We start from the raw sequence: 19,720 nt of genomic DNA on the forward strand, positions 1-19,720 counted from the left end.
GATAATTGTTGTCTGTGATATTCTCCCTCTGGACTAAATTAATTGATGTCCGTGGCAGTTTTGTAAAGCATGATCAAATACAATGGGTTTAATTGAATTGAAAATAGAAAATTGCCTTCTTAATTGTACATTGCCATTTTTGAACTGCAAGTTTTAAAGGCGAACTCTGTGATTTTTATAGCCATTTTGGATTATTTAATTTGATTGATATATTCTGCATATTTCAGATGTTTCAGGGGCTACTGGCTGTCTTTTACAACCTGGGTGACAGACCCTACAACCTCACGCTGCCCTTCCATCGCCTTGACAATGGAGAATGGCATGAGGTGGAGCTTGATCGTCATGGCAAAGAGTTCACCCTTCAATTGGACGGTGGCGGTGGAAGGCGGGAGGTTACGGCCGCTCCTGGGCGGAGTCAGGAGATAGTCATCGACCAATCAGTGGTGATGCTGGGAAACTCCTTCCCCTCAGGACACAACCGCAGCTTCCTAGGTATGGTACTGGTACTGCCATCTGGTACTGACCATTAGTACTGTCCCCTGGTACTGCCCCCTGGTACAGCCCTCTAATACTGTACTATCCACCTAACTTCCAATAGCGTAACACACACCCATCCAACCCCCACAAGGCTGGGGGCCCACAAACTTTGGGGGCTCAGGGGCCCTCCTTTTATTTCATGTCATAATAAATGTTCAAAAATTACACAAATTAGCTTTAAAACTGCTAAATTCTCTCTCAGCCTCATGGACAAAATGTGTAGAATAAAAGGAAATTAGCTCAGATTCTTGAAAGTCGGGACAATCCTTGTCCAGAAGGGAAACTTTATTTGTATAGTTGTATTGTGTAGCATTATTTGAGCTTAACATGTACATTTAGTGGAATATTATACATGTATTATACATTTTTATATCGGCCCTTTCCACGCATAGAGCAAAGGATCACATTTTCAAACTCTTCAATTTTTTTTATATTAACTGAAAAATAAATCTTATGTAATTTCTTGCAATGGCCCTCTGTTGCTTTAAAGAATATTTCTGTCAAAACTGTGATTCCTAAAAGATGTGTCCGAGATTTGCCAAGAGTGTGCAAGCTGTCATCAAGGCAAAGGGTGGCTACTTTGAAGAATCTGAAATGTAAAATATATTTAGATTTGTTCAACACTTTTTTTGGTTACTACATGATTCCATATGTGTTATTTCATAGTTCTGATGTCCTCACTGTTATTCTACAATGTAGAAAATAGTAAAAAGAAAAACCTTGGAATGAGTTGGTGTCTAAACTTTTGACAGGTACTGTATATATTACACATTTTATTAAAATTAAGTTAAATATTTGAAAAGTTGAGATTGTCCCATCGTTCAAGAATCCCTGACCTCTAAAACAGCATGAGATTAGCTATAATACTGCACATTTTTGTCCCTGCTCCATGAAAGAAACCCCCACCCCCTCTGTATAAATGTGTTTCGCCTCTCCCTCCCAGAGGCTGGCCAGCCAAACTAACGGAGTAAATATCCTTCAAAACAGAGGGCTCGCACTGACAGCTAAGCCCTGGGCTGTGTGTGTGTGTGTGTGGTGGGGGGGGGTGTTCTTCTATTCCTGTGTGTTCATGTGTCTCTGTCCCTTCATGAAACTTACTTAAATGCTTTTTGCCTTAGGCCTGGTGTGTATGAATGTCACTTATATTGCTGTCTAATCTCTCTTTCCCTCTCTGTGTTTTTCCTCCAGGATGTCTGCGAGACCTAAGGCTGAATGGGCGGCCCATGCCCATTGCCAAGCAGCCCTCTGTGGGGTCTGAGGGGCTCCAGGTGGTCACTTCTCAAGGGGTCTCCCCAGGCTGCCCCTCCGATGCCTGCAGGAAACACCAGTGCTCTCCCCCCTTCATCTGCATGGACCTCTGGAGGAAACACGAGTGCAGGTACATAAATGGCAGCAGGAAATCATGTAAGGAAAAACTCTGGGCTATAACTGAGGGCCAGCAATTTTCCAGGTGAGGTCACATGCTCAGGAAGAACTCTGGGGCCTGGTCATTGGTTATAGACCACAACTCCTTGAAGTATGCCACACTGGCCATTCACTGTCCCAGTATAACAAAGAGACACTAACTTCTCTTCAAGCAGAAAACATCCCCCCAGACAAAGACACGTCAGTTGTACCTGGACTAGGTATGTAGCAGCTTAACAACTGGACAAGGCTTAGTAGTCTATAGCATGGCCTGTTTTGACCTGTCCTGAACATTACAACCTTGGCCAGGTCAGACAGGGACAACCTTCTTTTGTCTTTCTCTCTTCTCTTTCTCTCTGTCTCTCTAGCTCTTTTGAGAATCCTAGCCGTGTGTCAACCTGAGTTGAATAAAGCCCTGTTCTAATCATAGTGACAGGGAGTGTTTCGGCAGCAGTGTCTTTAAACACCCCAGGACTCCAGTGTTTCCTGTCGTACTGACTGGGATCAGAGCGTGTAAAACTACTCCAAAAGCCTTTCATCACTATGGGATGTCCACACAGGGTACTAAGCTTGGAGAGACTATCTTCAGGAGCGGCGGAAATATACTGACAGAAATGAGGACATGGAACAACAAGGCTACTGTTACTGAGAGTGCTTTGCTTAATGACCTAAGTGTATGGAAACTTCCGACTTCAACTGTATTTCTGAAACGACAACATTGTATCAGATATAGCTATCAGAAACAATACACTCTTAGAAAAAAGGGTAATTTAGCTGTCCCCACATTTTTTGGTTCCATGTAGAACCCTCTGTGGAAAGGATTCTACATAGAACCCAAAATGGTTCTAACTGGAACCAAAAAGTGTTCTTCAAATGTTTATCCTATGGGGACAGCTGAAGAATCCTTTTAGGTTCTACATAGCACATAGCACTTTTTTTTCTAAGGGTGTACCTATAGATTTTCACAGTGCCAGGTTGGCTATTCCCTTATTATTATTATTTTTTTCAATCCAATGATAGCCTATTCAGTCACCACAACCTCTTCATCATTTGCATCTCCACAGGTGCCCCCCTGGTCACATGATGAAGAAGAATGCCTCGGGCAAGGTCTGCGTCTACACGCTGTGCGCCAGCAGGCCCTGTCGCCATGGCACCTGTGTGGCCCACTCTCCCTCCAAGTACTCGTGTCACTGCTCGGAGGGCTATCGCGGGCTCCACTGTGAGGTCTCTCTGGCACTGTACCACAACGACGACAGCAACACGCTGAGCCTCAGCTCTGCGTTTGCCATCAGTATCTGTGTCCTGGCCTTCCTAGGTAGCTATATGGACTATGTCATCTACTACCTGTGGTGACCATACCATCTTTCATCCTCACTCTCTCGTCTGGTTTCATCTAGTTCAATCTGATTTAATCTGGTTTTGGTTGTTCCCAAGGTTGGAATTCAATGGAATACACCATATTAACGTTTATGCAGTGTCTATATTTATAAACTGGGTACACAGATTTCTAGATCTGAGAACTGAATGCTTCAACCTGTGAGACATGTCTACCTGGTAATAGATTCTTGCAGTACCCAAATCATCTGTGATTGATTTTTGCCTTGGGAAAACGAGATACTGCACTGGAATGTGGGTTCGATGGTATTGAGCCCCAAGTGTTTTGTTAGTTTGGGCCTCAGGGTCTGTGAGTGGGCTCAGTCAGTGTGGCTGCAAAGGTCCTGGCTAGAAACATTGATTTTTGTCGACTGTGAGCCACAAGAAAAAACTCTGAAAGCTTTCACTGGGTCACAGGTCAAAAGGTTTGGGGGGCCCTTCAGTCATCCCCTCCTCACATCTATTTTGTCCTGATGTTTGTGATGTAAGTTCAGACTTTTATTTGTCATCCTCCTTTGTCTTACCTTTTTATCTGTCCGACTTGTTTTATCTCGTCTGTTTGTCATTCCAGTTCTGTTATGTCTGTTTTTATCTCTCCCTCCGTATTTCTTTGTCAATGACTTTGTTCTCCATTCTTCCTTTAACCTAAATGTGTCCATGTCTGGCTCATTCCACCAATTCAGTGCCTTTTGAGAAGGGTAACTTGGTCAAACAAAAACTCTGATTTCACCCAATTTCAACATTCTGCTACAAAGAGCAGTTCTTTCTTCATAAAAAAAAACATGTTTTCCCAATCTCAAGAGCACCAAATAAAGAAACAGTGTTGACGATTGCTTTGTAAATCAACCATAAATCCCCTTGTGACAGGCGGAATGGAAACTTGTGTGCAACGGAGTGGCAATTGAATACAAACGTCACAAAAAATACATTGTTATTAAAACATTTCTAGTCTGTATACATGGGTAACAGGGTTGAGGTGTTATGCCTGACCAGCTCAGTTTTCCACCAAAAATGTGTAGAACCAGTTCACCCGCTTTTATACTATGGTTTGATTATTAGATGTTCAATGTTTCTTTTGAAATAAATATTTAAAAAGGAATAGTTTTACTATATATATAAAAAAAAAAATCAGTTCGCATAACATGGCCGACCCAAAAACGAGGGAGAGATGAATCACTAATCACATGAAATAAATAATAATCTTGGTAAATTACTTTGTCACAGCAACAAAATAACTAGGGCTTTACAATGATGGTGAAACAGGGTTGATGAAGGGAATTTTAGCAAGCCTTTACTCATATTAAAAAATCTGATTGATTAAATTATTTATGTTGTCTCCATTAAAGGGCATTTCATTTAATATAACAGGCTTTAAAATTCAATATTTGTGCACAATTTCTGTTTAATATATAAAAGGGATGCAAAAGACACTCATTTCATGGAACTACCCGTTTGTTTCTGACACGTAGTAAGCTGTGTTTTGTGTCCAGTACAGAGGGCTATCTCTCCATGGAGCTACTACTATACAGTTTATGAGGCTCTCTGTCACCAACAGGGTTATAAAATGGTCTGACAATTCAATACACTGTCTCTACTAGCGCTATAACTGACTCAACAACCCAACACCTTCCTGGGGCATTTGGCTGGTGAATTGCAACATCAGTTATTTTGACACACTGGCTCCCTGAGAGAAACCGATAAAACGATACTTCAGTGTTTGATATAATGAATACAAAGATAACAAACTGAGGCCTTGGCATCATTTATGAACATTCATGTGTTGAATGTGTAAATGAAACTGCCTGGTGCTGTCATGTAAGGTACCTAGTTGCTACAGTTACTTTAGTTCCTGGCATTTATAAGCTGCACTCAAACCTTTGATCTCCAGATGAATTAGTCTATTTCTTCAATATATATCAAATGAGAGGTCGCCAAGAGTTCATATGAACTTTTCTCCAACCGTCTCTGTAACAGGAAATACAGTACAGTAGCTAGCAACACTTGTCTGTCTCTTACAAGACTCAGGCTACAGTTCTTAGACTGGGGTCGTCTTTAACAGGATAACACGGTTGAAGGTCCTTTCATGAACTGTTAAAGTTGGTTGTCATGGCGACCACCTCATCCTCCTCCCTTTACATTATAACTGAGAGAAGACAAGGCTTGGTGGAGTTGACAGAGTTGTGTCTGTGTGCATGCATACGCGTGTGTTTGTGTGCGCATGTGTTCGTGTGCCTGCAAGTGACAAACACGCCTCATAGGCCCAGACAGACTGCGACACCGGGAGAAGCCGCACAGACATTACACACAACACACACTAAGGCGGGGTGAAGTCACGCTGCTAAATTAAACTGGAACTCTCTGTCTATGCTCCTCTGCCTCAAACTCCATTAAAAGTGATCATCCATAATTCAGATTGACATAACCCATCAGACTGGCTGATTGCCGAGTTCAACTTTTGCTACAGACAGAACCAGAGACGAGCACATTTGGGCAATATAAGTATGCTTCATTAAGCCTGTTAAATGGGTTTGAAATTCAAAATGTAAAAGCTTTATTGTCCATCACATTTACATTTTTACTGTTGTGTTGTTGGATTTGATATTCAACGAAGAAGAACATATTGAATTGCCTTTTTCCATATAGAATGGGAATGGATGTAAATAGTGTAAATAATGTATTTTTGGATTAGAACATACTTTCCCTAATAAAGCCTTCTCACACCATTTCTATTCTCTCATCTGTCTCCAATTTATGTCCTTCTTTTCTCCTTGCAATGTATATTTTCTCTCCATTTTCTATGTTGTATATCATTGAGTTTCTGACACATGCATTAACATGCATAAATGTTTCATGTGTACATCATTCTGATTTATCCATGTCATAACCTTCATGTTACTATAAACATTCAACCCAACATCCCAAGACCACCATGGCTGGTGGATAACCTCAAAGCAGCAGCATGTGGATTGATGGATAGGAGCTGTGTAAGGTCTCCAGCCTGAGTTATATTGATATATTTGAAGATATCACAACACGACCACTGCACATCTCTGTGTGTTTTCATCGGAGTCTGTATGTGTGCGTATGCACGTGTGTGTGCATCCATTTCTCTGTGTGTGTAGTAAAGCCCCACTGATGGGTGTGTTGACTGATTGGCACATAGAAGTGTGGAGCTGGTAATACTGTGGTTGAGGGGAGGTCTGAGTACCGCTGGTAATACTGTGGTTGAGGGGAGGTCTGAGTACCGCTGGTAATACTGTGGTTGAGGGGAGGTCTGAGTACTGCTGGTAATACTGTGGTCTGAGGGGGAGGTCTGAATACTGTGGTTGAGGGGGAGGTCTGAGTACTGCTGGTAATACTGTGGTTGAGGGGAGGTCTGAGTACCGCTGGTAATACTGTGGTCTGAGGGGGAGGTCTGAATACTGTGGTTGAGGGGGAGGTCTGAGTACTGCTGGTAATACTGTGGTTGAGGGGAGGTCTGAGTACTGCTGGTAATACTGTGGTTGAGGGGGAGGTCTGAGTACTGCTGGTAATACTGTGGTTGAGGGGAGGTCTGAGTACTGCTGGTAATACTGTGGTTGAGGGGGAGGTCTGAGTACTGCTGGTAATACTGTGGTTGAGGGGAGGTCTGAGTACTGCTGGTAATACTGTGGTTGAGGGGGAGGTCTGAGTACTGCTGGTAATACTGTGGTTGAGGGGAGGTCTGAGTACTGCTGGTAATACTGTGGTTGAGGGGGAGGTCTGAGTACTGCTGGTAATACTGTGGTTGAGGGGAGGTCTGAGTACTGCTGGTAATACTGTGGTTGAGGGGGAGGTCTGAGTACTGCTGGTAATACTGTGGCTGAGGGGAGGTCTGAATATTGTGGTTGATGAGGAGGTCTGAGTACTGCTCGTAATACTGTGGTTGAGGAGGTCTGAGTACTGCTGGTAATACTGTGGTTGAGGGGGAGGTCTGAGTACTGCTGGTAATACTGTGGTTGAGGGGGAGGTCTGAGTACTGCTGGTAATACTGTGGTTGAGGGGAGGTTTGAGTACTGCTGGTAATACTGTGGCTGAGGGGGAGGTCTGAGTACTGCTGGTAATACTGTGGTCTGAGTACTGCTGCGATCGTAGCTCATCTGGATTCCTCAGCGTGTTTCTCTGGATCTGTACAGCACAGTGGACGGGATGGAGCAAGGTTAGCTGATCAATAGAACTCTACAGTACATATACCTCCAGCACATAGAGCAGGTCTGGGGAAGGTTAGCTGGACCTTTACCTTTTTTACAGTGAGCCTTTTTCTAATCAACATTTGTTTTTGTTTTTTAAATGGTGGATTTGAAAACATATTCAGTTGAGTGACCTTGATGAGTGTGATATGGGTTCAGTAAACCATTACTTCAGTCTAATGTGATTACCGCAATGCACTTTATCAAAGAATCCTCAATTATTAAATTGATGAACGGATGCTTCCAAACCTACTGCACAAGCAACGCACAATAGAAAAGATGCCAGTTCTGGTGCATCACCTTTTAGTGTGAGAGATTAAAGCCGTGTACGGAGACAAGGAGAGCGGAAAGAAACACAGATAGTCAAACAAGAATGAGTGTGAGAATGAGAGAGATAAAGAAATGAGAAACGAAGCGGGAGACAAAGAGGGATGGCAGACAGGAGAAGAAATATTGGTTGAGATGAATTCACTTTAAAGGTCAGTGCAACATACTGTATTTTTCAACACACAATAGGTGTGATTGAAGTCAGTGCTTCAGCAGCATTCCTACAACGCTCTCACAACGTTCCAGGGAGTGCAGGTTCTGTGAACAGGGTTGAGTGTTTTAAGGGGCGTCATCTTTAGGATGCATCTTTAGGATAGAAAACACAACAGAAGAATGCATCTCTACTACTTTGCTTTACAGGATTGGATAAATGCAGATTAGCAATGTGATGGAAAGACAACAAACCCTGACCATTCCCAATGTTGCTTTTTTACAAAGAAAGGCTGGTATAGAGAGTTATTGTGTATCTCATATCTGGGTGTAAAGTGTCAATGTTGTGTTGTTGGCTCATCTATCTGACATGTTGTACCCTAAGAACTGAGGCACAAAATGTGCTTATCGGGTACCACACCCATTCCCATCTCCCCCATTCATCTTCACAGTCCATTTTAACTTCTTTATTACAAATTGTTGCTGACTGTCTGGGACACTGATTTATTTCTAGTGTTTTTAATTGATAGAACATTGTGTGAAGATGACTACACCTGTCCCTGTCCTAACTTGCGACCCCCCCCCCTCCCAGTGCTGATGCTGGGCCTGTTCCTCTACTCCTGCTGGAGGAGACACAAGGGCCTGAAGGAGAGCGTCTACCACGTATCAGCACACCACGGAGAATGGGAGGACATCCGAGAGAACGTGCTCAACTATGATGAGGAGGGCGGAGGGGAGCAGGACCAGGTACAGATAGAGACACTGAATCCCAAATCAAGCCAGCATCCCTGGTTGCCCCCATAGACACTTGTGTAGAACAAAAAGGATGGGATCGGTTTAAACAGTTTGATAATTGCTTCCCCATACCTTCTGATAGGCTGGGTGAAGCTTACACCTATCCAGATATACAGGAGTGCCTATAGTGTGTAGGAGCTAGAAGATGATTGGGAATTCAAGGAGACACTGGTATTCAGACAGAGGAAGTAAAGCAGGACCAGGTACCATACAGCTACTGCTATTTAGACAGGACACGGACAGTAGAGGAAACGTCTATCCTTCAACACAGCACAACTACCAATATCTTATAAGTCAATGTAGTGGTCGTATGAGTCATTAGTATGGTTCATAAGACCACTACAATACAGTAGAGTAGAATCCAATTTTGTTGATTCCCTTAGGGGCAATTAATATCACAGCTACAGCTATGCATCCGACACACACCTGTACAACAACTCACACAGGAGAAACGATACAAATCATAGATAAACACAAACAATATAAACCAAGGAAGAATGGGAAGATATTCTCAGTTTACACAGTGAGTGTTAGTTTGGTAACACCGCTACGGGAGGACTGGGGTTGGAAGATGCTTGGAAATGAACACCAAACTAATGATCCTAGGAGAGTCAATTAGGAGAAATGATGTGAGTAGATTCTTTAGAGAATGATAGCGGCCAAAAGACTGTATTAGCATGTGCAGCGCGTTTGAGGGCTCCCACTATTTTAATCTAGTCAACTGGGTCGGACTTCCAACTTCACTGGCTGATCCCTCCTGGTGACGCTGTTGGAGTCCTGTCCAACTGGTTCATCAGAAGGGATCAGCCAATCGTGAAGAATAAAATGGGGCTACTTCAAAATAGAGAGAACCTCAATGGCACTTCCCATGCTGTGACAGACGCAGCAAAGATGAGTTCTTGTATTTATCTCTATGGTAGATGCCATTAGTCCTTAATGCCTGTATTTGTTTAATTGCACTGGTAATAGTACTTTTACCCACATTAATCAGACAATTAATTACAAGTTTGGCCAATTAATGGGGCTGTTGCTGCCAACGTTGGCACTTGGGCCGCATGTCTTTTTCTTAGGTAGAAATAAAAAGCATCGCAGACTGGCATTTTTCATAGACAAATATGATTATAAATTCATGTCCTGCTGTTGAGTGTTTTCTATTAGTCTATTGGTCTTTATAAACAGCTCATCTCTAATCAACTATCTCATCTTCTTCTTAATCTCCCTCTCTCTCTCCCTCCCTCTCTCTCTCTCTGTGTTTCTGTCTCTCTCCCTCTCTCTTTCTCCCTCTCGCTCTATCCGTCTCTATCCCTCTCTCTCTTATCTCCCCCTCTCTCTCCCCCTCTCTCTCTCTCTCTCTCTCTCTCTCTGTGTCTCTGTATCGCTCTCTCTCTCTGTGTCTCTGTATCTCTCTCTCTCTTTCTCTCTCTGTGTCTCTGTATCTCTCTCTCTCTCTGTGTCTCTGTATCACTCTCTCTGTGTCTCTGTATCTCTCTCTCTCTCTCTGTCTCTGTATCGCTCTCTCTCTCTGTGTCTCTCTCTGTATCTCTCTCTCTCTCTCTCTGTGTGTCTCTGTATCTCTCTCTCTCTCTGTCTCTGTATCTCTCTCTCTCTCTGTGTGTCTCTGTATCTCTCTCTCTCTCTCTGTGTGTGTCTCTGTATCTCTCTCTCTCTCTCTCTCTCTGTGTGTCTCTGTGTCTCTCTCTCTGTGTGTGTCTCTGTGTCTCTCTGTCTCTGTGTGTGTCTCTGTGTCTCTCTCTCTCTCTGTGTGTGTCTCTGTATCTCTGTGTCTCTCTCTCTCTCTGTGTGTGTCTCTGTATCTCTCTGTCTCTCTCTCTGTCTGTCTCTGTATCTCTCTGTCTTTGTGTGTGTCTCTGTGTCTCTCTCTCTCTGTCTGTCTCTGTATCTCTCTGTCTGTCTCTGTATCTCTCTGTCTCTCTCTGTGTCTCTGTATCTCTTGGTCTCTCTGTCTCTGTATCTCTCTCTGTATCTCTCTCTCTCTCTCTCTCTTTCTCTGTATCTCTATCTATCTCTGTATCTCAATTCAATTCAATTCAATTCAAGGGCTCTGTCTCTGTGTCTGTCTCTGCATCTATCTCTCTCTCTCTCTCTCTCTCTGTATCTCTCTCTCTCTCCCTGTCTGTCTCTGTATCTCTCTCCCTGTCTGTCTCTGTATCTCTCTCTCTCTCCCTGTCTGTCTCTGTATCTCTCTCTCTCTCTCTCCCTGTCTGTCTCTGTATCTCTCTCTCTCTCTCTCCCTGTCTGTCTCTGTCTCTCTCTCTCTCTCTCTCTGTCTGTCTCTGTATCTCTCTCTGTCTGTCTCTGTATCTCTCTCTCTGTCTCTCTCTGTCTCTCTCTCCCTGTCTGTCTCTGTATCTCTCTCTCTGTCTGTCTCTGTATCTCTCTCTCTGTCTGTCTCTGTATCTCTCTCCCTGTCTGTCTCTGTATCTCTCTCCCTGTCTGTCTGTGTATCTCTCTCCCTGTCTGTCTCTGTATCTCTCTCCCTGTCTATCTCTGTATCTCTCTCTCTGTGTGTCTGTCTGTCTCTCTCTCTCTCTCTCTCTCTCAATTCAATTAAATTCAAGGGCTTTATTGGCATGGGAAACGTGTTAACATTGCCAAAGCAAGTGAGGTAGATAATATACAAAAGTGAAATAAACAATTCAAATTAACAGTAAACATTACACATACAGACGTTTCAAAACAATAAAGACATTGCAAATGTCATGTTGTATATATACAGTGTTTTAACAATGTACAAATGGTTAAAGGACACAATATAAAATAAATAAGCATAAATATGGGTTGTATTTACAATGGTGTTTGTTCTTCACTGGTTGCCCTTTTCTTGTGGCAACAGGTCATAAATCTTGCTGCTGTGATGGCACACTGTGGAATTTCACCCAGTAGATATGGGAGTTTATCAAAATTGGATTTGTTTTCGAATTCTTTGTGGATCTGTGTAATCTGAGGGAAATATATCTCTCTAATATGGTCATACATTGGGCAGGAGGTTAGGAAGTGCAGCTCAGTTTCCACCTCATTTTGTGGGCAGTGAGCACATAGCCTGTCTTCTCTTGAGAGCCATGTCTGCCTACGGCGGCCTTTCTCAATAGCAAGGCTATGCTCACTGAGTCTGTACATAGTCAAAGCTTTCCTTAATTTTGGGTCAGTCACAGTGGTCAGGTATTCTGCCGCTGTGTACTCTCTGTTTAGGGCCAAATAGCATTCTAGTTTGCTCTGGTTTTTTTGTTAATTCTTTCCAATGTTTCAAGTAATTATCTTTTTGTTTTCTCATGATTTGGTTGGGTCTAATTGTGCTGCAGTCCTGGGGCTCTGTAGGGTGTGTTTGTGTTTGTGTTTGTGAACAGAGCCCCAGGACCAGCTTGCTTGGGGGACTCTTCTCCAGGTTCATCTCTCTGTAGGTGATGGCTTTGTTATGGAAGGTTTGGGAATCACTTCCTTTTAGGTTGTTATAGAATTTAACGGCACTTTTCTGTATTTTGATAATTAGTGGGTATCGGCCTAATTCTGCTCTGCATGCATTATTTGGTGTTCTACGTTGTACATGGAGGATATTTTTGCAGAATTCTGCGTGCAGAGTCTCAATTTGGTGTTTGCTCTCTCTCTCTCTCTCTCTCTCTCTCTCTCTCTCTCTCTCTCTCTGTGCGTCTCTGTGTTTCTCTCTCCCTCCCTCCAGAATGTCTTCAACATGGTGGAGTTACAGAGGTCTCTGCAGCCCAGCCCAGCCCAGTCACTGAGATACAGCTACCCACAATGCATAATCTCCTACCCTCAGACGACCAAGCCACCGGACACCAAGAATGGGACCAAACCAAAAGGATCAAACGAACCCAGAATCGGCAGCACGGTGATCGCCCTGCGTCTGGCCCACCCTCCGTCCGGGTCTGCTACCCTCCCCTCTCCCCTCACCATGCGGCAATCCCATAAGTCCCTGTCCTTCTCCAGTCAGGATCTGGCCCGCTACCTGTGTGAGATCATAAGGGACACGGACCATCCCCTGGGGGACAACCCTGGCTTCATGACCTCACAGCGTCGCCTGTCCAATAGGGGGCAGCATGGTGGTCTAGTCGTGCGCTCACTTAGCTCCCTCAATGCTGGAGGTCAGGGGTCAGAGGTTAGGGGTCAGGGGAGTCAGGAGAGCCTGGAGCGTCAGAGAGCCCAGAGCCCACTGCTGGACAGGCTCAAAGCCCTGCGAGCTGTAGTCAGTGAGCTCAGAGTGGACGCTGCTGTAGACTGCTGCCACCAAGAGCACAGAGGGACAGAAGGACAAAGTGAAGGAGAGGGAGACCAGGGGGCAGCCCAATTGTGAGAAAAGAGCATGAGACTGGAGTTGTGCAATTTTTAAATTGATTGATCCAAAGATGGTGTTGGGGAAAAACAAAACAAATGAGAACAAATAGTTAAGAAATGTACATTTCTGATTTGTAATCCATTTGTAAAGTATTCTATGGGTGGATTGTGGCAAAAATGTGATGCATCTTTGATGTGACAGATTTTACAACCAATCTGGAAAAGCAGCACCATTTTCTTGGCAATGCCCTGTCTATACCCCACAAAAATATATGTAAAAGAAGGCTAAATGAATCTAGATTTTAAATAGGGTTCCTTTTTTGTTGTTGATAATTATCGTAATATAATTTCTGTGAGAAAAAAATATTTTGTTTGTTTTGTTTTGATTTAACGCCTTTTAAATAAAGGAATCTTTGATAAAGAAATCAGAAAAACATTTAGAAATGTATGTCTGTGATAAGAAGCCATTGCTATCTTTGAGGTTCATTTTTGTGATGCATTTTTTACCAACCAATTTTCATTATCAAAAGCTATGTTTGGTAAATGCATGCCTCTATTCCTCAGCAACAGTATATCACTGCACTACCTTTTATTTACTGATTCATAATAGCGCCTAAATATTATATGCAATTAAAACCCACTTGTCTAGACTGGAAAGTGTGTGGGTTGAGAACCAGGACCAGTATGTACCAATATCCTGACTATGACTACTTCACTCCACTGAGTATTGTCTCTCAAGCTCCTCATCAATCATGTGCACACAGGTGCTGTTGACCTGGTTAGAACTCTGAAATTCAGTTGAAAAAGTTGTAAAAAAAATGCTACAAAAAGGTAGCATAGCATCCAACTCAAGATGGACAATGTAAGAAACAAGAAAACACACATCCACCACACAACGTTGCTCCAAAGGTTTTAAAATGACTCAAATGTCCAACGTGTGACTCTAGCAGTTAGCAACAGGCTACAGTACATTTAAATATGATGATGATGAGGGTGGTAATGATGATGATCAGTTCATTCCTGCTCCAGAATGAATCATTCATATCCTGTACCCACACCTTGCTGACCCTTTTGGAGTTCTCTGATGTGTACTTAAAGAGTATGTAGCTCCCGCAGACTGACCTCTTCAATACTTAATTGCAATGGGTGACTTCAGTTAAATGGCAGTGAAATTGGAGCTTTCATAGGGAAAGGAAGCAGTGCTGCTTTTATAGAAATATAATTACTAGAAGGTACCAAGCCCTTACATGTGCCGTCTAGACATGTAACACGTGCTTATCCATGTCAGTGATGTCACACATACTGGCTTTGTGTTGAAACATGTATAGACCCATAAGTCTTGGAGCCAAACAAATATAAATAGCATTTTCAAGTTCAAACATTAAATCAAATCAATTTGTATTTTTCACATGCCCCGAATACAACAGGTGTGTGTGTGTGTTTCTGTTTGTGTCTGTTTGTGTGTGCGCTTGCATGTTTGTGCCAGCAAATGTTTACATACAGTGGGGCAAAAAAGTATATAGTCAGTCACCAATTGTGCAAGTTCTCCCACTTAAAAAGATGAGAGAGGCCTGTAATGTTCATCATAGGTACACTTCAACTATGACAGACAAAATGAGGGAAAAAAATCCAGAAAATCACATTGTAGGATTTTTTATTAATTAATTTGCAAATTATGGTGGAAAATAAGTATTTGGTCAATAACAAAAGTATTTCTCAAAACTTTGTTATATACCCTTTGTTGGTAATGACAGAGGTCAAACGTTTTCCGTAAGTCTTCACAAGGTTTTCACCCACTGTTGCTGGTATTTTGGCCCATTCCTCCATGCAGAGCTCCTCTAGAGCAGTGATGTTTTGGGGCTGTTGCTGGGCAACATGGACTTTCAACTCCCTCCAAAGATTTTCTATGGGGTTGAGATCTGGAGACTGGCTAGGCCACCCCAGGACCTTGAAATGCTTCTTACGAAGCCACTCCTTCGTTGCCCGGGAGGTGTGTTTGGGATCATTGTCATGCTGAAAGACCCAGCCACGTTTCATCTTCAATGCCCTTGCTGATGGAAGGAGGTTTTCACTCAGAATCTCACGATACATGCTCCAAAGCATGATGTTTCCACCCCCATGCTTCACAGTAGGTATGGTGTTCTTTGGATGCAACGCAGCAGTCTTTGTCCTCCAAACATGACGAGTTGAGTTTTTACCAGTTGAGTTTATATTTTGGTTTCATCTGACCATATGACATTCTCCCAATCTTCTTCTGGATCATCCAAATGCTCTCTAGCAAACTTCAGACGGACCTGGACATGTACTGGCTTAAGCAGGGGGACATGTCTGGCACTGCAGGATTTGAGTCCCTGGCGGCATAGTGTCTTACTGATGGTAGGCTTTGTTACTTTGGTCCCAGCTCTCTGCAGGTCATTCACTAGGTCCCCCCGTGTGGTTCTGGGATTTTTGCTTACCGTTCTTGTGATCATTTTGACCCCACGGGGTGAGATCTTGCGTGGAGCCCCAGATCGAGGGAGATTATCAGTGGTCTTGTATGTCTTCCATTTCCTAATAATTGCTCCCACAGTTGATTTCTTCAAACCAAGCTGCTTACCTATTGCAGATTCAGTCTTCCCAGCCTGGTGCAGGTCTACAATTTTGTTTCTGGTGTCCTTTGACAGCTCTTTGGTCTTGGTCATAGCGGAGTTTGGAGTGTGGATGTTTGAGGTTGTGGACAGGAATCTTTTATATTGATAACAAGTTCAAACAGGTGCCATTAATACAGGTAACGAGTGGAGGACAGAGGAGTCTCTTAAAGAAGAAGTTACAGGTCTGTGAGAGCCAGAAATCTTGCTTGTTTGTAGGTGACCAAATACTTATTTTCCACCATAATTTGCAAATAAATTCATTAAAAGTCCTACAATGTGATATTCTGGATTTTTTTTCTCATTTTGTCTTTCATAGTTGAAGAGTACCTATGATGAAAATTACAGTCATCTCTCAACTTTTTAAGTGGTTGAACTTGCACAATTGGTGGCTGACTAAATACTTTTTTGCCCCTCTGTATATCCCCAGGCTATGGATCCAGGGATGAGACATTATGGAGGACCCCTCTGTCAGTCGTGCCAAAAGTGGGATGCGTGTCAGCTCCACTAACAAACGGACTTGTCCTCCTGCCCACGATCCCGGCTGCAAATGCGGGACATGTCTTCTGACAGATCGACACAGCGACACAACACAGTGGCCTTCCCGTGAAATGCTTACTTACAAGCCCTTAACAAACAATACAGTTTTAAGAAAAGATTTACTAAATAAACTAAAGTAAAAAAATATTTAAAATGAAACAATAAAATGAAAATAAAGAGGCTTTATGGTACCGAGTCAATGTGCGGGGGTGGAGGTTAGTCGAGGTCATTTGCACATGTAGGTAGGGGTAAAGTGACTATGCATAGATAATAAACCGAGTATCAGCAGAGTAAAAACAAAGTGTGTGGAGGGTGTCAATGCAAATAGTCCGGGTGGCCATTGGATTAATTATTCAGCAGTCTTATGGTTTGGGGGTAGAAGCTATTAAGGAGCCTTTTGGACCTACTTTTGGTTTTTCTCCCAATTTTTTGGCCTTCCTCCCAAAACGTAATTAGATGTTTGTAACATAAGCTTTGCTTCTCCGACACATTGGAACCTGTATTTCTGTACCAAGCAGTCTTCTGTCTTGATCTCAGTCTTGAATATACCTAGTACCACATCCCCATCTAGTGGTGACTTCCTAGAATTGCATTTCCTCATGATTTTTTTCTTCCATAAATGTAGTTCTCCAATTGAACACTACAGGGCAGTGCGAGTCCATAAACTAGACAGCTGGGTCAGGAAAGAGCCTGGAACAGGAACAAAACACATGTTTCCTGAAATGTTTAAATGATGCATGTACAGAAAGAAATGGCTACACAAAAGCATATTTTTTAAATGTAAAGCCATCTTATCAGATCCAAATGGTTTCATTCAAAATGTTTATGTCAACACCAATTGGTGGTGTTCCATAATGTAGGCCTCCAGATGCATGCCAGGATGTCTCTTAAAACAGTTCAGTTGATCCATCAGAAAGGGGCAAAATCTTGGTCTCTCAAGCGATGCAGCGAAACTACCAAGCTAATGAGATCTCAGTGAAGAATGGATAGGGAGAAGAGAAAGATGTGTGAGAGGGGAAGTGGGGAGGTAGGGTATGGGGGCGGCTGCTTGATGTGAAAGCTGGAGATTGTGGGAATGAGCATTGACAGAGCCAGAGTCCTAGCCCCAGCCAGTCAAATCGTCACGCCCACAGACGGTGTGCCCCCTACTCACCCCTGTGTCATCACACTGCGTGTGTGTGTGTGTGTGTGTGTGTGTGTGTGTGTGTGTGTGTGTGTGTGTGTGTGTGTGTGTGTGTGTGTGTGTGTGTGTGTGTGTGTGTGTGTGTGTGTGTGTGTGTGTGTGTGTGTGTGTGTGTGTGTGTGTGTGTGTGTGTGTGTGTGTGTGTGTGTGTGTGTGTGCGCTTGCATGTTGTGCCTGCAAATGTTTACATACTATATCCCCAGGCTATGGATCCAGGGATGAGACATTATGGAGGACCCCTCTGTCAGTCGTGCCAAAAAGTGGGATGCGTGTCAGCCCCACTAACAAATGGACTCGTCCTCCTGCCCACGATCCCGGCTGAAAATGCGGGACATGTCTTCTGACAGATCGACACAGTGACACAACAACACAGTGACATCACAGCGGACAGACAGAACATGAGCAGTCAGGTGGGATGTGAGGGGGTCACAGGCAAGAGACGGGAGGGTGAGTGAAAGCACTCTGATGTCAACACAGCTGGAGATATTGTGCTACACAACTATCCCAGCACCTTACTGACATCCCTTTGTTCCCATAGGACAAGCCCATTATCAACAAGTTATCATCTTACAAAATAGAATTTGTGAATGCTGGGTAACATATAATGATACATAATAATTGAGGGTGTTTTCTTTGTATGGAATGTATAAGAGGACAGACAGAGGTAATCTATAGAGATTGTAATTCTTCCTTTCTATACTGTACCTGTGTGTAATTCTGGACTACATCTACAGATGGCAGTCTAATCCACATCTGAGGAGTGTCACACCACTGGTCTGTGCTCACCTCAATGTCCTCAATTTTCTTTAATCTTCAATACCTTACCTGTGTGGTTCAGCTCTAACATTCACTCTGCTCTGCAATGTTGTACCAACGATGTCGGAATGTTGTAGAAATGTTGTCTGTAGAAATGTGCTGTCTACCGTTGGAGTTATTGGGATTGTCTAATGACACAAACCTGATTGATTCTAGAAGAAAGGTTGTATTGATTATATCTCCTAGCCGTGAATAATCCATGAGTTAGCATTCACCTCTGTTGTAAACCACCTCTGCATTTCCCCACCATTCTCAAGAGTTTAGCATTGTCTCCTTTTCCAATGCTTCTTGATTCCTCCAGATTCCTTCATTACTATGAAAGTGGTGCAGTCTAAGTTCCATGTCTCTGTCTGTCTGTGAGAATGTGAGAGACGCTGTTGTCAAGTTTCATAAGAACACATTGGCGTCGAATGTGAGACATTCTGTTGTCTCATGTAAACTTACCATTTTGTGGATTCGCAGCACAGCCAACCGTCATGGAAGAATAGGAGGGAGGAAAGGAGAGGAAGAGAGGAGAGGACAAGCAGTTGGGCCTGACAGATGGGCTTAGTGAGTGAATCATTGACAGGGTCATGCTAACGGATGCTGTGCCCATCAACAGCTCAAAGCCCCCGTGATGAATTACTGCAGACAAACAATGCTGACTGAGCAAATGTGCTTTTAACAAAGTCAGGCCAAATATTACAGCTTCTTTGGAAGAAGACTAAGGGAGCGAGAGAGAAATCTAAAGACCACGGTAGTACTGATCTCACCTATTCTTAGTTGGTAGAGTCTAACTTGTGGTGCAAATGATTCATTTTGTAAAAAACAAAACAGGAAGGAGTGTGTGTGTGTGTGCGTGAGCATTAGAGAGAGTGTTATTCATTCATATCTAATGAAATAGAATGAAACATCACAATCCTAATTCTGTTCCTAAAAATAGAGGTAGAAAGCCCCTTCTACTTAATCTCTCTTCACGCTTCCTGACCTTTGTCTGTCCTTGTTCCTCATCCTTCAGACTGTTTTGCACGTTGTTTCCTCTCTTCATGACAAGCCAGTGCTACACCACGTTCAGGAATAAACAATGGCTCTGGCCCTACAGGGATCAATGCCAGTTCACTCAGAGTGAGTGTCTCATTCCTTCAAGAGATGACTTGGATAAATGACATGGTCCGTATGTCTCAGCAGCATCCTCTCTCCAGACTACTACTGAGGGAGCCCTGCCCTGACTACAAGCCTGCCTGCAGCCTCTTTTGTTTCAACATCAAGAGGGAGTTACATGGTGACATAACACAATCACACACGCATAGCTAACGTCCCAATAATATGTCTATGGCAAACTCCAGTCTTGTATTTCATTGATATTACAAATTGCGAAAAAATATTATTAATTGTGCATTTTTAAGCAATGTCTCTATGTGGATGCTTTATGAATCTCACTGAATGTCTGTGTGCTGTGTGCTGGCCCTTCC

The 19,720-nt window shown here is 43.1% G+C and overlaps 1 protein-coding gene across 1 annotated transcript in view; it reads left to right on the top strand.

Annotated features, from left to right (window-relative positions):
- The window catches only part of LOC112219000 (neural-cadherin-like), a 100,735-nt gene extending 86,924 nt beyond the window's left edge, over positions 1-13,811 (top strand). Inside the window, exons 29-33 of the mRNA XM_042301174.1 lie at positions 228-492; positions 1,726-1,915; positions 3,006-3,256; positions 8,593-8,747; positions 12,490-13,811. Of these exons, the coding sequence (XP_042157108.1) occupies positions 228-492; positions 1,726-1,915; positions 3,006-3,256; positions 8,593-8,747; positions 12,490-13,122 (1,494 nt within the window). The 3' untranslated portion in view covers positions 13,123-13,811. The remainder of the gene's footprint in view (positions 1-227; positions 493-1,725; positions 1,916-3,005; positions 3,257-8,592; positions 8,748-12,489) is intronic.
- Positions 13,812-19,720: the final 5,909 nt, after the last annotated feature.

The sequence above is a fragment of the Oncorhynchus tshawytscha genome, linkage group LG19 (assembly GCF_018296145.1).
Source record: "Oncorhynchus tshawytscha isolate Ot180627B linkage group LG19, Otsh_v2.0, whole genome shotgun sequence".
In the NCBI taxonomy this organism is placed as follows: domain Eukaryota; kingdom Metazoa; phylum Chordata; class Actinopteri; order Salmoniformes; family Salmonidae; genus Oncorhynchus; species Oncorhynchus tshawytscha.